This window comes from Periplaneta americana, chromosome 6 (genome assembly GCF_040183065.1).
Source record: "Periplaneta americana isolate PAMFEO1 chromosome 6, P.americana_PAMFEO1_priV1, whole genome shotgun sequence".
NCBI lineage: Eukaryota > Metazoa > Arthropoda > Insecta > Blattodea > Blattidae > Periplaneta > Periplaneta americana.
Genome location: NC_091122.1, coordinates 173549649 through 173562865, shown reverse-complemented (window position 1 = coordinate 173562865; position 13217 = coordinate 173549649). Strand labels below are relative to the sequence as shown.

The 13217-nt window shown below is 33.4% G+C and overlaps 1 protein-coding gene across 1 annotated transcript in view; it reads left to right on the top strand.

The window, feature by feature from the left end:
- The first annotated feature begins 1600 nt into the window (after positions 1–1600).
- LOC138702057 (uncharacterized) overlaps positions 1601–13217 on the top strand; it is a 30652-nt gene continuing 19035 nt past the window's right edge. The window contains exon 1 of the mRNA XM_069829580.1: positions 1601–1755. Within this exon, the coding sequence (XP_069685681.1) occupies positions 1690–1755 (66 nt within the window). The 5' untranslated portion in view covers positions 1601–1689. The remainder of the gene's footprint in view (positions 1756–13217) is intronic.

Here is a 13217-nt window from a genome sequence, read left to right as displayed (position 1 = left end):
AGATGTAGATGGGAGGATAATATTAAAATGGATTTGAGGGTGGTGGGATATGATGATGGAGACTGGATTAATCTTGCACACGATAGGGACCGATGGCGGCCTTTGCAATAAATGTAGAATTAAAATACAGTAATAGAAAAATTGCAGACGACTATATTAATATGGCCAAGTACCAAGTCCAAAGACTATTTTTATGGAGAAAATCTCTCTTCTTAAAGCTATAGATAGTGGAAATTCTGTAGAGATGTTTATTGTTTCATAAATGTACACAGGTGACTATATTAATATGGCCAGGTACCAAGTCCAAAGACTATTTTTATGGAGAAAATCTCTCTTCTTACAGCTATAGATAGTGGAAATTCTGTAGAGATGTTTATTGTTTCATAAATGTACACAGGTGACTATATTAATATGGCCAGGTACCAAGTCCAAAGACTATTTTTATGGAGAAAATCTCTCTTCTTACAGCTATAGATAGTGGAAATTCTGTAGAGATGTTTATTGTTTCATAAATGTACACAGGTGACTATATTAATATGGCCAGGTACCAAGTCCAAAGACTATTTTTATGGAGAAAATCTCTCTTCTTAAAGCTATAGATAGTGGAAATTCTGTAGAGATGTTTATTGTTTCATAAATGTACACAGGTGACTATATTAATATGGCCAGGTACCAAGTCCAAAGACTATTTTTATGGAGAAAATCTCTCTTCTTACAGCTATAGATAGTGGAAATTCTGTAGAGATGTTTATTGTTTCATAAATGTACACAGGTGACTATATTAATATGGCCAGGTACCAAGTCCAAAGACTATTTTTATGGAGAAAATCTCTCTTCTTACAGCTATAGATAGTGGAAATTCTGTAGAGATGTTTATTGTTTCATAAATCTACACAGGTGACTATATTAATATGGCCAGGTACCAAGTCCAAAGACTATTTTTATGGAGAAAATCTCTCTTCTTACAGCTATAGATAGTGGAAATTCTGTAGAGATGTTTATTGTTTCATAAATGTACACAGGTGACTATATTAATATGGCCAGGTACCAAGTCCAAAGACTATTTTTATGGAGAAAATCTCTCTTCTTACAGCTATAGATAGTGGAAATTCTGTAGAGATGTTTATTGTTTCATAAATCTACACAGGTGACTATATTAATATGGCCAGGTACCAAGTCCAAAGACTATTTTTATGGAGAAAATCTCTCTTCTTACAGCTATAGATAGTGGAAATTCTGTAGAGATGTTTATTGTTTCATAAATCTACATATAAATACGTACTCGTATAATGGTCTCATAGTCAGCAATTCCAATGATAGCTGACAGAATTGTCTGATTACCGATTGGAGTCGAAACAAAAGCCTGCACATCTTATGCACATGACCACCCTCACCTACCATCAAGACCTCCCACCACTTCCTGTTGTATCTGGAGAATGGGTCTGGATTTGCTCCAACGTTTCAAATTGCGTGAATACAATGCCCCCTCCTACTCCCACTTAAATGCATTTAGCGACAATTGAATTGACCTGTCCACTGTAACAATGCCATGCAGAAGGTCGTGCTGCCCCCCTCACCCCTCGGAACAACAGCTGAACCTATATAAAAGCTCGCCACTACAATAAATTAGCCCTGTTTCGCTGTGTTACTGTGCTGTATAGGTAACGTGTGTGACAAATTTGCGACAACATGAAAAACCTTATTATTATAGCTTCAGTGTTGTTCCTGCTACATCTCGTCTCCAACAATGTTCTGGTAAGTGTGTGAAATTGTTAAGAAATCAGTGGTTTTTCAATGTGTGGTACGCGAACAATGCTAAACCAATATTAAAACAACAATTATTTAATTTTTTAATTTATTTAAATTTAAATATACAGAATAAAGGATATAATTACAAACAAACAAGAGAAATAGAAATAAAATAATACAAACAATATAAAACAGGAGATACAGTAGTATTAACAAAATTTGAGACCGAATGAGCAGCGCTCGTGTTCGGTCGCAGTTCAGATATAATATTAATAGGCCTATAAGAGAATATAAAATAAAATAAAATAGGAAATAGAATTAAAATTACAGTTACAGAAATTATATAATACAATATTAATATAAGAGAAATATAGAATAAAAATAATAAAAATAAATAAGTAAAATAAAATAGGAACTAAAATTTAAATTACAGCGGCAATGGAATTATATCTATACTAATAATAAATCTGTAGCCGAAATTTTTCTGGTAATTTTCGATTTTCCAAAAATAATTGGTCCTAACATATATAATTAACCACCCTGAAACCGAAAATCGCTTTTTTGAAATTTTTGTTTGTATGTCTGTCTGTCTGTCTGTACGTTTGTTACCTTTTCACGCGATAATGGCTAAACCGATTTCGATGAAAATTGGAATATAAATTAAGTTCGTTGTAACTTAAATTATAGGCTATATGGCATTCAAAATACTTTATTTAAAAGGGGGGTTATAAGGGGGTCTGAATTAAATAAATCGAAATATCTCGCTTATTATTGATTTTTGTGAAATATGTTACATAACAAAAGTTTCTTTAAAAATGATTTCTGATAAGTTTTATTCTCTGAAAAATTTTGATAGGACTGATATTTAATGAGATAAATGAGTTTTAAAATTAAAATAACTGCCATCTAAGGCGGTGTATTGAAATAAAAAACAAATGACTTCGTCTATAAGGGGCCTTGGACACAACAATCGAAAGCTATGAAACATAGCCTACAGACAATGTTTCTGTGTTTGTATGAAGTAATATCAGAAGCTAAATTAACCGATTTGTATAATTAATTATTATTTCATCATTGGAAAGTGTAGTTTCTCTGGATGGACATAATGCTATAATGTAATTACAGTAACTTGTGAGTGAATTGAGGACAAGTAAGATTAAAATAGCTTCTTATGCACAGAAAACTTGATAGGTTATTCTGTATATTCATTTCCTGTATTTCTTATAATAATGTTTATGAACATATTCATTTTTATCTCAGAGAATTAACGAACAACGAGAGTGTATTGATTTAGTATGCAGTAATAGTACGTTAGCTTAGCAATCCATTATTTTATAATTCAAATTTTAACTATGCTCAATTGAATCGTGTTAAAATACATATGCAATAAATGCAATGCAAAAAAAAATTGGGTAATGAGCCAAGCAGATTATGTTGCGCTGTTGTAAAAGTTGTTCCTCCTGAGATTCAAGAGCTCCCACAACAAATTAAAACTTTCTAATTCGAGTACATCCGTTATCAACACACTTTTTCATAATATAATATAATATAAACATAATAATAAATCTGTAGCCAAAATTTTTGTGTTAATTTTCGCTTTTCCAAAAATAATTGGTAATAACAATTAAGAAACATGTTAAAGGAATAATTGTCATTGCACCAAATGAGTGGTCTCTGGATCAAAATGATCGCATTTTAATATTTTAAATACAATTTAAATTAAGTAACATATTAAACGATTTATCCTTCTATCAAACACGAATGTTCCCTGGATCAAATGTTCTATTTTAATTATGTAATTACTTTATATTTATTTCTAATGGGTGCAGCGGAGCGCACGGGTACGGCTAGTAATATAATATTAACACTAGAGAAGAATAATATCGCACGTCAAAGTAGGACTATATATTTCAAAATTATAGAATACAAATATAATATAGGTTCTTAAACTGTTTTGGGCTATGGAACACTCGCTTTTGTGAGGCAGTTTAAGAAAATTTTGAACTAAACTGCTGTAAAATTCTGGTGAGAAAGAACACTGATTGTTGGTATGTATTCAATTATAAAAATGAACTCATATATTTAGCTTCATAGGAGATTCTGATACTTGGTTTTGAATATATTAAAAGAAATTATTAATCGAACTTCTGTAGGGACATCAAGTCTCTGAAATTAGTTCATAATGACTGATAAAATATGGAAATCACGCGCATTAACAAATTTCACTAATTTGTCAATCATCGATACAATAAATTTATAATTTTTCTCATAGAAAATGAAACAGCAACTTCTTTCTTAACGGTATTACTGTGCTTAGTTGAACAATATAGTTGTTAATTACAAAATATATTTTATCTATTATTCATTCTGACACAAACGTCAGTTTATAATAATGTAAATGAATTTTAAATAGGTACATGATTATGTGGCGGAAACATTTTAGACATTGACATTGTAAGACATTTTTTTAATGTTAATGTTTAACATTCTTTGTCTTTGGCACAAAGTTGAGGAAGATTATGAAATTATATAACAGGTTAACCCTTAAATTGGCAAAACTTCATTTCTCACACTAGTTTATTAAACCTTGTTGGACTGTAAAGAAAACAACTATCGCAATGTCCATATTTTATATGTTGTACAATATTAGCTATATTCAAACTTATTCATTGTTGAAACAAAATTTATTTGTGAAATGCAAGCTGTGGTTTATTTTTAAACATTGGTTTTGTTGGTGGTATAATTATTACAAGTATTTCTTACTTCGATAGGAAGTATAAAGTAAATTGAAAAATAAACTCCAACTCTTTGTCGAATAAACCTTTCATATCGAATTATATAGTAACTAGTGGCTTGTGCAGCAAATGCTGCTGCAAACTAAGTTCGTTAGATGTTCAAATAAAAAATTTTCAGATTTATTTTCAATGAAGAATACTTGTCTTTTTTATAGTTATTTGCTTCCATAATAATGAAACATACTCCCTCTGAATGGATTTTTTTTAGGCCAAATACTTTTTCTTGAACCTATCCAACTTCAGTTTTTGAGTTTCAGCGCGAAAACGCAAGTATCGATGTCAGGACGATAGCAGTAGCTATTTCAGTTCATTGTGGATTGTAGGCAAAAGTTAAAAAAATGTCAGGTTTGCTAAGCTTTCGAACAATAGCATTTTCGTATAGCTGCTGTATGTAGAACTTGAAATGTAGAGCGTAAAATCATTTTATCCTACTAAGAGATCTTGCTGAAATGATCTGGAGACTACAACATTTTCTAGGCCTCTTATTTTATCAGTAAGTAATACCTTTTGTTCTTTCCTTAGGAACTGTAATTTTTGCGCTCTCTCGAGCCAATACTGAAGACAATGACACATATCAATATCTACACTACACCGCCATTAAGTATATGAAAAAGACCCAACCCCACTGGGTTAATAAGTATAAAAATATTTGATTTTTAATAACAATATTATTATCTTAAGTTTTGTAGTTATATATAGCAGCCACTCAGTAAATTATAGAAATGAAGATCTAAATTAAAATATTCTCTACATTTACTTACATAACCTCAAAACGTTTCACTTTCATGTCATCAATATAACATCAGTATTACGTACAATTAATGAAAAATAGACGCATCATGATATTAACTATAATAATATTTAATTTCTAATGGTAACAATGTCATCAAACCACCTCAAGTTTCGTAGATTTGAATATCCAATACACAGCTGTACTCACAAAATTATATACTGCAGAATCAGTTTTTAATAACAAATTGAATTGAGCTCTAAATATGCCGGCAATCCTGCAGGTTATGGCCTTCGTGTAATAGCCTATTGTTTATTGTAGTGTGTGTTTTGTTCTGAAATTCAATCAAGTCGGCCGTGATTCAATAACATTAGTTCTCAAAACTGACAACAGATGGATTTTGGAAAATAGGAAAATTATGTAGGAAAATTGACATTTCACTGACAACTACTACTTTTCCGAAAAACTTTGGGTTCCAAGCTTCAAAATGAGGGGCCATTTATTAAAATCCGTTTAGCCGTTTTCCCGTAATTTCCATTACCAGTCCATATTATATATATAGATAGTGCACAAGCGGGAAAATGATTAAATAGTATTGTTGATGATATATTATATTGCAAAATATGTAACTGACAACTGAGAGATCTGGTCACTATTCATAATAATAAAATGATAAACACACATCCAATTTGATTTTCAACAATACATTCTTGTTTATACAAGCAGTTAAATATAAGCAGTTTCATAGTATAATAACGTGATACCGGCATTACATTACACTACGCAGCTGCACACTTTCCTTTTACTCTCGCCACGATCACGACAATGCGATAACAAAACAATATCCGACTTCCACAAGATGTTCAAGAACAAACTTCAGAAAATATTTATAAACCGGTGTTTTAAAAACAAATTTCACTGTAAAATAAAAATAAAAAGAAAGAGAAAATGTCGCCCTCGGCAAATGCCTAGGTCAGGGGTCGTCAGCACAGAGCACCCTGGGGCTAGCGTCTCTTGCCCGCGGAAAACGCAGTGCACCATGGTGCACTCGTAGCTGCTAGCGGGTATGCTCTCTATCTCTTCCTGCTGCACGACGGTGCACACGGGACGGCACCGCTTACCCTTTGCACATTTCAGCAAGTGCTGACGACCACTGGCCTAGGTTGTCTAGGCCTAAATCCGGCACTGCGCCTTAAACTGAACAACCTACGCTAGGATAGGCTTTTCCAAACGTGTACTTGGTTTCCAGGTAATTAGGTAAAATCTTCTAGCTTCCCCTTCTAAGACCAATATGGAACGAACTTACCAGATCAGTATGTAAGAGAATTTTTTTGTTTTACATTTTAAATACGATTTTTGTAATTTTTTGGGCAAATTTTGTATTTTTAGTACCGGTATTTGTATTTTAAATATACGCAAAAATTACTAAAAAGGCGCTTTTCAGCACAAATATAGATTTTAGGCATTTATAGGAATTTATGACTCATTTAGACGTTTTAGGTCCTATAGAATTTTAATGTGAGGATCCTGAGACGCAGATATATCTGAATAACATATGTCTAGAGCGAAGCAAACAAAATAGGTACAGAACTAGAAACCTGTTCCCTACCGATTAGTGTAATATGTTACAGGTCAGCGATGTATACAATGGAAGGGGGAAGGAACTGGCCACCCTACCTCATTATCTCCTGGCCCAGTTGCCTCATGAGTGATGTCTTATTGGTGTCACTTATGAGGTTCAACTATAAGCAGTAACATGAGCTGCTGCCAGGAAGTCAAAAAGGAGAATAGGAATGGCGAAGGAAGCTTTTAATAGAAAAAGGAGCATCTTCTGCAGACCTCTGGAGAAAGAACTAAGGAAGAGACCAGTGAAGTGCTTTGTGTGGAGTGTAGCATTGTATGGTGCAGAAACATGGACATTACGACGAAGTGAAGAGAAGCGACTAGAAGCATTTCAAATGTGGATATGGAGAAGAATGGAACGTGTGAAATGGACAGAGTAAGAAGCGAAATTGTGTTGGAAAGAGTGGATGAAGAAATAATGATGCTCAAATTGATCAGGAAGAGGAAAAGGAACTGGTTGGGTCACTGGTTGTGAATAAACTGCCTACTGAAGGATGCACTGAAAGGAATGGTGAACGAGAGAAGAGTTCGTGGCACAAGAAGATATCAGATGATAGACGATATTAAGATAATACGCGGAGACAAAGAGAAAGGAAGAAAATAGGAAAGGCTGGAGAATGCTGGGTTTGCAGTGAAAGACCTGCCCTTGAGCAGAACACTATGAATGAATAAATGAATGAGATCGAAGAAATTTGCCAATGCATTTCTCTGAAGATAAATTAAACTTTTATACGTTTCTGCAAGCAACACGAAATTAAGAACTGTTAGGAATTTTCTTCATTCACTTATTACTTCTAACAACCATTTTGTTCATCACACAACCCACTTCCGAAAATTGCGAAGGACAGACGTACAAGGTTAGGACAGTGGGCTTCTCCTTGGTGTAGCCTCAATGCCGCGCCACTGCGCTTTACAAAATGAGCCACTCAAAATTAAATGTGGGTGTATGTTCTTGTCTCTTGTCAAGAACAAATTACGCAGTAGGACATCACTGAGACATTAAATGGAAGGACATGTTATTGCAGTTCTCTGTTCAATGCACGGGATCTAGATTCGTACAGTATGGTTTTTAATAAGTCACTACATATATATTTTTATACTGCATTAATCGCAAAGTAGACTTTTACTTAAGAGCTTATAGTATGTAGAGGAAACATTAAAAGTAGTTAATCAAAATGCTTTATATCACTGCTTTCTGGTGAAATGAAATACATTAATTTATCACATCATTAAACGTAACAATGGAAACTGAATTAAGGGATACATTTCACAAACTTTTACTTTATTACTACACGCTAATGTACTATTTAGGTTACCGTACTGTTAGACAAACCGACAAAGTTTAAACTATGAGCTGTTGTGACATAACTTCAATTGGTATTTATTAACTTATAACCAGGGCTAGGATTTTCATGCTTTAAATAAGGTCAATGAGTTGCTAAAGTGTACATAAATCCATTTAATGAAAAAACTAATTAAATTAAGGTACTCATACTTGTCTTTGTTACAGGATATTTGTGCATATTTGACAATTTTATCCTGATAAACCATATTTTAATGATTTATTGTTCATATTCAACATATTTTTACCTTCTGAAGTTTCTATACACTTGTCTACATCCAATCTAAATTTCCTTCGTTCTTTGAATTTTTTACAACTACAGGTTGATCCGTTTGAGTATGGATAAAATTAAAACACCGTAAAACATTTACTACTGAACTTTATTTGTTGAAACTTTGTGCATACAACACTGAAAGGTGGGAGATCCCTCAGAGCTCAACATGACCCCCATTGCGCACCCTGCACAACTCATAATGGTGATGCAATTCAGTCCATGTCCGTTGTAACATAAGAGGGGTGATTTGTTGAAAAGCTTGAGTAATTTTTACTCTCAGATCATCAATGTTCCTGGGTTTCTGTGAATAGACAATGTCTTTGACAAAACCCCACACGAAGAAGTCAGGAGGGGTTAGATCTGGAGAGTTTGAGGACCAAGCCAAGAGATAGCTGCTTCTCGTACTGGGTTTCGCCTCCGACCTCCTGCATATTTTTTAACACAGAACCTGTTTCTATAAATGATCGATATCACAACATTATGGAATCGTATTTAGGTACATTACACACACCACACTCACGTCGAAATTCCCTTTGAACTCTTTTAACACTCTCAAATTTAGCATACCAAAGAACACATTGTGCCCGCTGTTGATTTGTATAGTCGCGACGTTGTTATTCCCGGCGTGACTCCTCCTCTTTGCTTACGTCTTAGGAAGTGAAGGCTCTATAAAGTCTAGGTAGGTAGTATCGTTCGCCATTTTTGTTCTTTCGTTGCCGAGCTACCATACGAGGAATCTATTTGCCACACCGTTAAACATTATCATGCCGTAGCTCCTATGATAATAAAGCAAACGCACTGTAATTCAGCAAATAATTGATCGGCAAATAACGTCTTCGTGTGCTTTCTGCGAACGCCAACGAAAGAGCCAAAATGGCGGGCGATTATATTAAGTATTTATCAAGCCTTAAGAAATGAATAACGCCTTCATCAGCGAATCACAAGACGCACACATTTAAATGTAGCCGACCTGCAACGCGATTGGCAGTCGGAAATTAGAGCGACGGGACTATAGTAGACATTTTAATCATCTACGATTTTCATTTGTCCTTTCAGGTTATGCATTGTTGACTGTCATATATGGAAACTCCCATCTTTTAATCATAATATAACCAGCAAGAAATTTTTCCTATCATCATAATAGCTTTATAATAATAAATTAATATTATCCATACCCAAACGGATCAGACTGTATGTTCTCTCATTTTTCCTCTGGTAAAATTAGAATATTTCCTTCTCCTCCATGCCGTGGAATGTAAAAAATGGACTTTACCCTGAATGGTCACGAGTCACGACAAAATTTTGTCTATTCTTTTCACGCAGGTAGAGAAAGGGGTGGCTAGGCATCTCACTTGAAGCAACTGGACGTGGAAGTAGGGAAAATTACTTTTTTGCCAAATTTTAGAAAGAGGAGGATGTGCGTGAGAGACAGCGAGAGGATTAGCGCCAAGCGATATTGTTCATTTTAAATTTGCTCCCAATTTATCAGTAGAAGTAGAAAGAGCTTTTCTACATATATAGCTACAAAGCTTTGCTAGCTGACAATAGACAGTCATTTTCAGTTGAAAATTTGCTCAAGGTATTCATTGTATATTGCAATTCACGTCTTATAATTAGGGACCGGATTTTTTATGTAATATCAAGGTGTGAAATGTGTACAGATTTATGTAAGAAAAATAAGCTGAATATGTACCAAAATATGTAAAATCATGAAAATATTTAATGTTAATATCTGCGCTGGTTTGTATTGTTAAGCCTAGATATTTGTAGTCTGGTACAATTTTTAATTTTCTGTTCTTCATGACGATTTCTACTGTTTCTGGTGCTCTTCCGCCGTTTCTGAGTATCATCATTTCTGTCTTGTTCACATTTATATCAAATTTGTTTTTATTGCACCATTTTACCATGATTTCTATTGTTTCTTTTAACTTTGTAAGATCTTTAGACCCTACTACTATGTCGTACGCTTATGTGTATGAGATTATTCCCTTCTTGATTTTTATAATACAAACTGGTTGTATGAGAAAGGTTGCCTTTTGTTCATTCATATTTACAGTGGGTGGTATGGGATGAGTGCCTCTTTTACTTCCTGGAACTTAGATGTTATGTTTCGTCCCGAAATATATCCTTTCTCGGGTAGGTAAAAAGGCTTATTTCAAATTGTAAACTTCCCCAGCAGCAGTTTTCTTTTTCCTTTTAAAGTAGTAAAAATGAATAAAACCCCTAAATATGTAGATTTATGTAATACCAAGCCATAATATGTAATGTGGGGTAAATATGTAAAAATATGTAGTATCAAATTTTAATATATTAATGCTGATTAAAAGATTCCCAAAGATTTGTTATTTATATATGGTTAGGTTCAAAGGAATATAATATGTAATTACATAAAAATCCAGTCCCTACTTATAATACAGATAAAATGAAAGTTTATGAAAATAAGTTAGCATTTTCTGTTTTGAGTAAAATTAATACACATTGAAATTCCTTAAATTTCACTTTTTTCTCTTCTGATTGTCATTCTAGGTATAATTTATACCTCCAAAGTAAACTATAAAAATATATTTTAATTTATGACATTTCTTTTTTACATTGCAGAGCATATTTATGGAATTTTTATGTCATAAGTGCATATTTTGTAGATTTTTAAGGCATAAAAATCTTAGTCCTACTTACAACCATGATAGCAGGAAGTATGCAAGTAATGGACAATCAATTTGCACGTACAATGTCTACAGTGGATTTGTACATGGGTAGACCTATAATTTTAAAGTATTACAATTTTTCCAAGTCATTATTATTATTATTATTATTATTATTATTAATGAAAAATAATGTCACTCACCAAACAAGTTACTATGCTGTGAGTTTGTTTCAGTAACTGTTTCATTTTTATAAATCAACGCATATTAAGCTCGACTGAAGAAGCTGTTGAAATTCCCCTGGAAATATTTTTCAGATCGCTGAAGCTGTCAGTAGACCATACTGTTCTGTCTCTCACTCTTTTTTTTTTTTGGCAGCAACAAGCACGATCAACAGAAAAGTTTATTTCGCACACATTACCAAAGACTCATTTAGGTTGTTAAAACCAGGATGCATTGAAAGCTCACGTTTTAAGATTATCTTTCTGAAAAAACTGTCTGTAATGGCGTTGGTCTGTCTTAATTTAAAACTTCGCTCCTTTCAATATTATTTCCTCTCGAAAAGGATATGCTAACAATTTATTACAATTATCATCATTACTAGGGAGCGGATTTTTATGTGCTAAAAAATTTAAATATATTTATTTTTTATGTGCTAAAAAGTACGAAAATATTTGCTAAAAATAAAAAAATATATATATATTTTTTTAAATGACAAAAATACCTTACTTAGCTTGAAAAAAAATGTTACTGGGTACTCACCAACCACACTTGAGTGCTAGTAGTTGGCCGAGAATTGCAGTGAACAACAAAGGTCATCTCCAAATTCTCCATCACAAATGCATGCCGATTATCTCTGAACAACTACTATACTGTGAAAACGATCTTTCCACATCACAGGATGTCAGACGTGCATATTTAAAGAGAGGAATGTCACGAACACCTACACCGTCAATTTCACCTACAGGCACACCCTCCAATACTTGAGCAACTTTACACATTTTTTTATATCCACTGTTTTTCCCAAACACATTCTGGAATTTGTCCCTTAGTACTTGTACTTCTGAACCTGGTAGCGACTCTAGTTTAATTTCCATGGCACGCACCTCCCTGTTTCAGACAACAGGTTTTTGGATGTTTCGAGTTTTTTATAGTGTCACACAAAAAGCTTAGATTTGCTAATAGGAAAGCCAAATCGTTTTTTTAAACAACCATCTTTCAGTATATCTTTAAGGATATCGATTGACGAAGGCCGATAACAGGAAGACACAACAAGATATATTGCCTTACTTGATAGACATGAGCGAGAGGCGAGAGATTTGTTTAAATTAAATAATGTTCATACCCGAGCTCTTATCTGTTGTGTTTCACAAACAAAGCTGGAATGAAATCATCTTCAGCAATAATAAACATTCCTGATTATGTGTTACAAATCTCTCCTTCTTGTCCACGTTAATTTATTCTCTGATAATAACACTTATATGCTGCCTACCAGTTCTCAGAACTTGAGGCGATACTATTACAAAAATGGATCATGGATACACCACACAGCTCTTAGAAACACGAAGCAACCAAGAATTCTTAAAAAGATAACATACTTCTGAGTGATATAATTGATTTAGTTTTAAAATATTTAAAAGTTCTTGTAAAAAAATTATTTAAGTAAAAAATCTTCAAGATTTATGTATTTATAATACGTTTCCTGAAAATATGTATTTACATAATTTTTTTTGTGAAAATATGTGTTTTTATGTGAAATAAAATTCGGGTTTTAAACTTGAAACTTCATGTTTGGAATGTTTAACTTTGTTAATTGTGTTTTATCACACGCAAAAATAATATTTAATTACATAAGAATCGGCTCATTAATCATTACTTCTCACATCTCTTTCGATTTCTATTTTTCCGAAACACATAATCATACTGAACTACACGACGGTTCACCTCTGTTATTCTCGTCTCATCCCACTCTTGAGACCAGCACTGATAAAAAACCAGGTTCTGAATGGGGGAAGTGAAGGCTGATGGGTGGACGAATACCTGCTAGGCCACGAGGCACAAG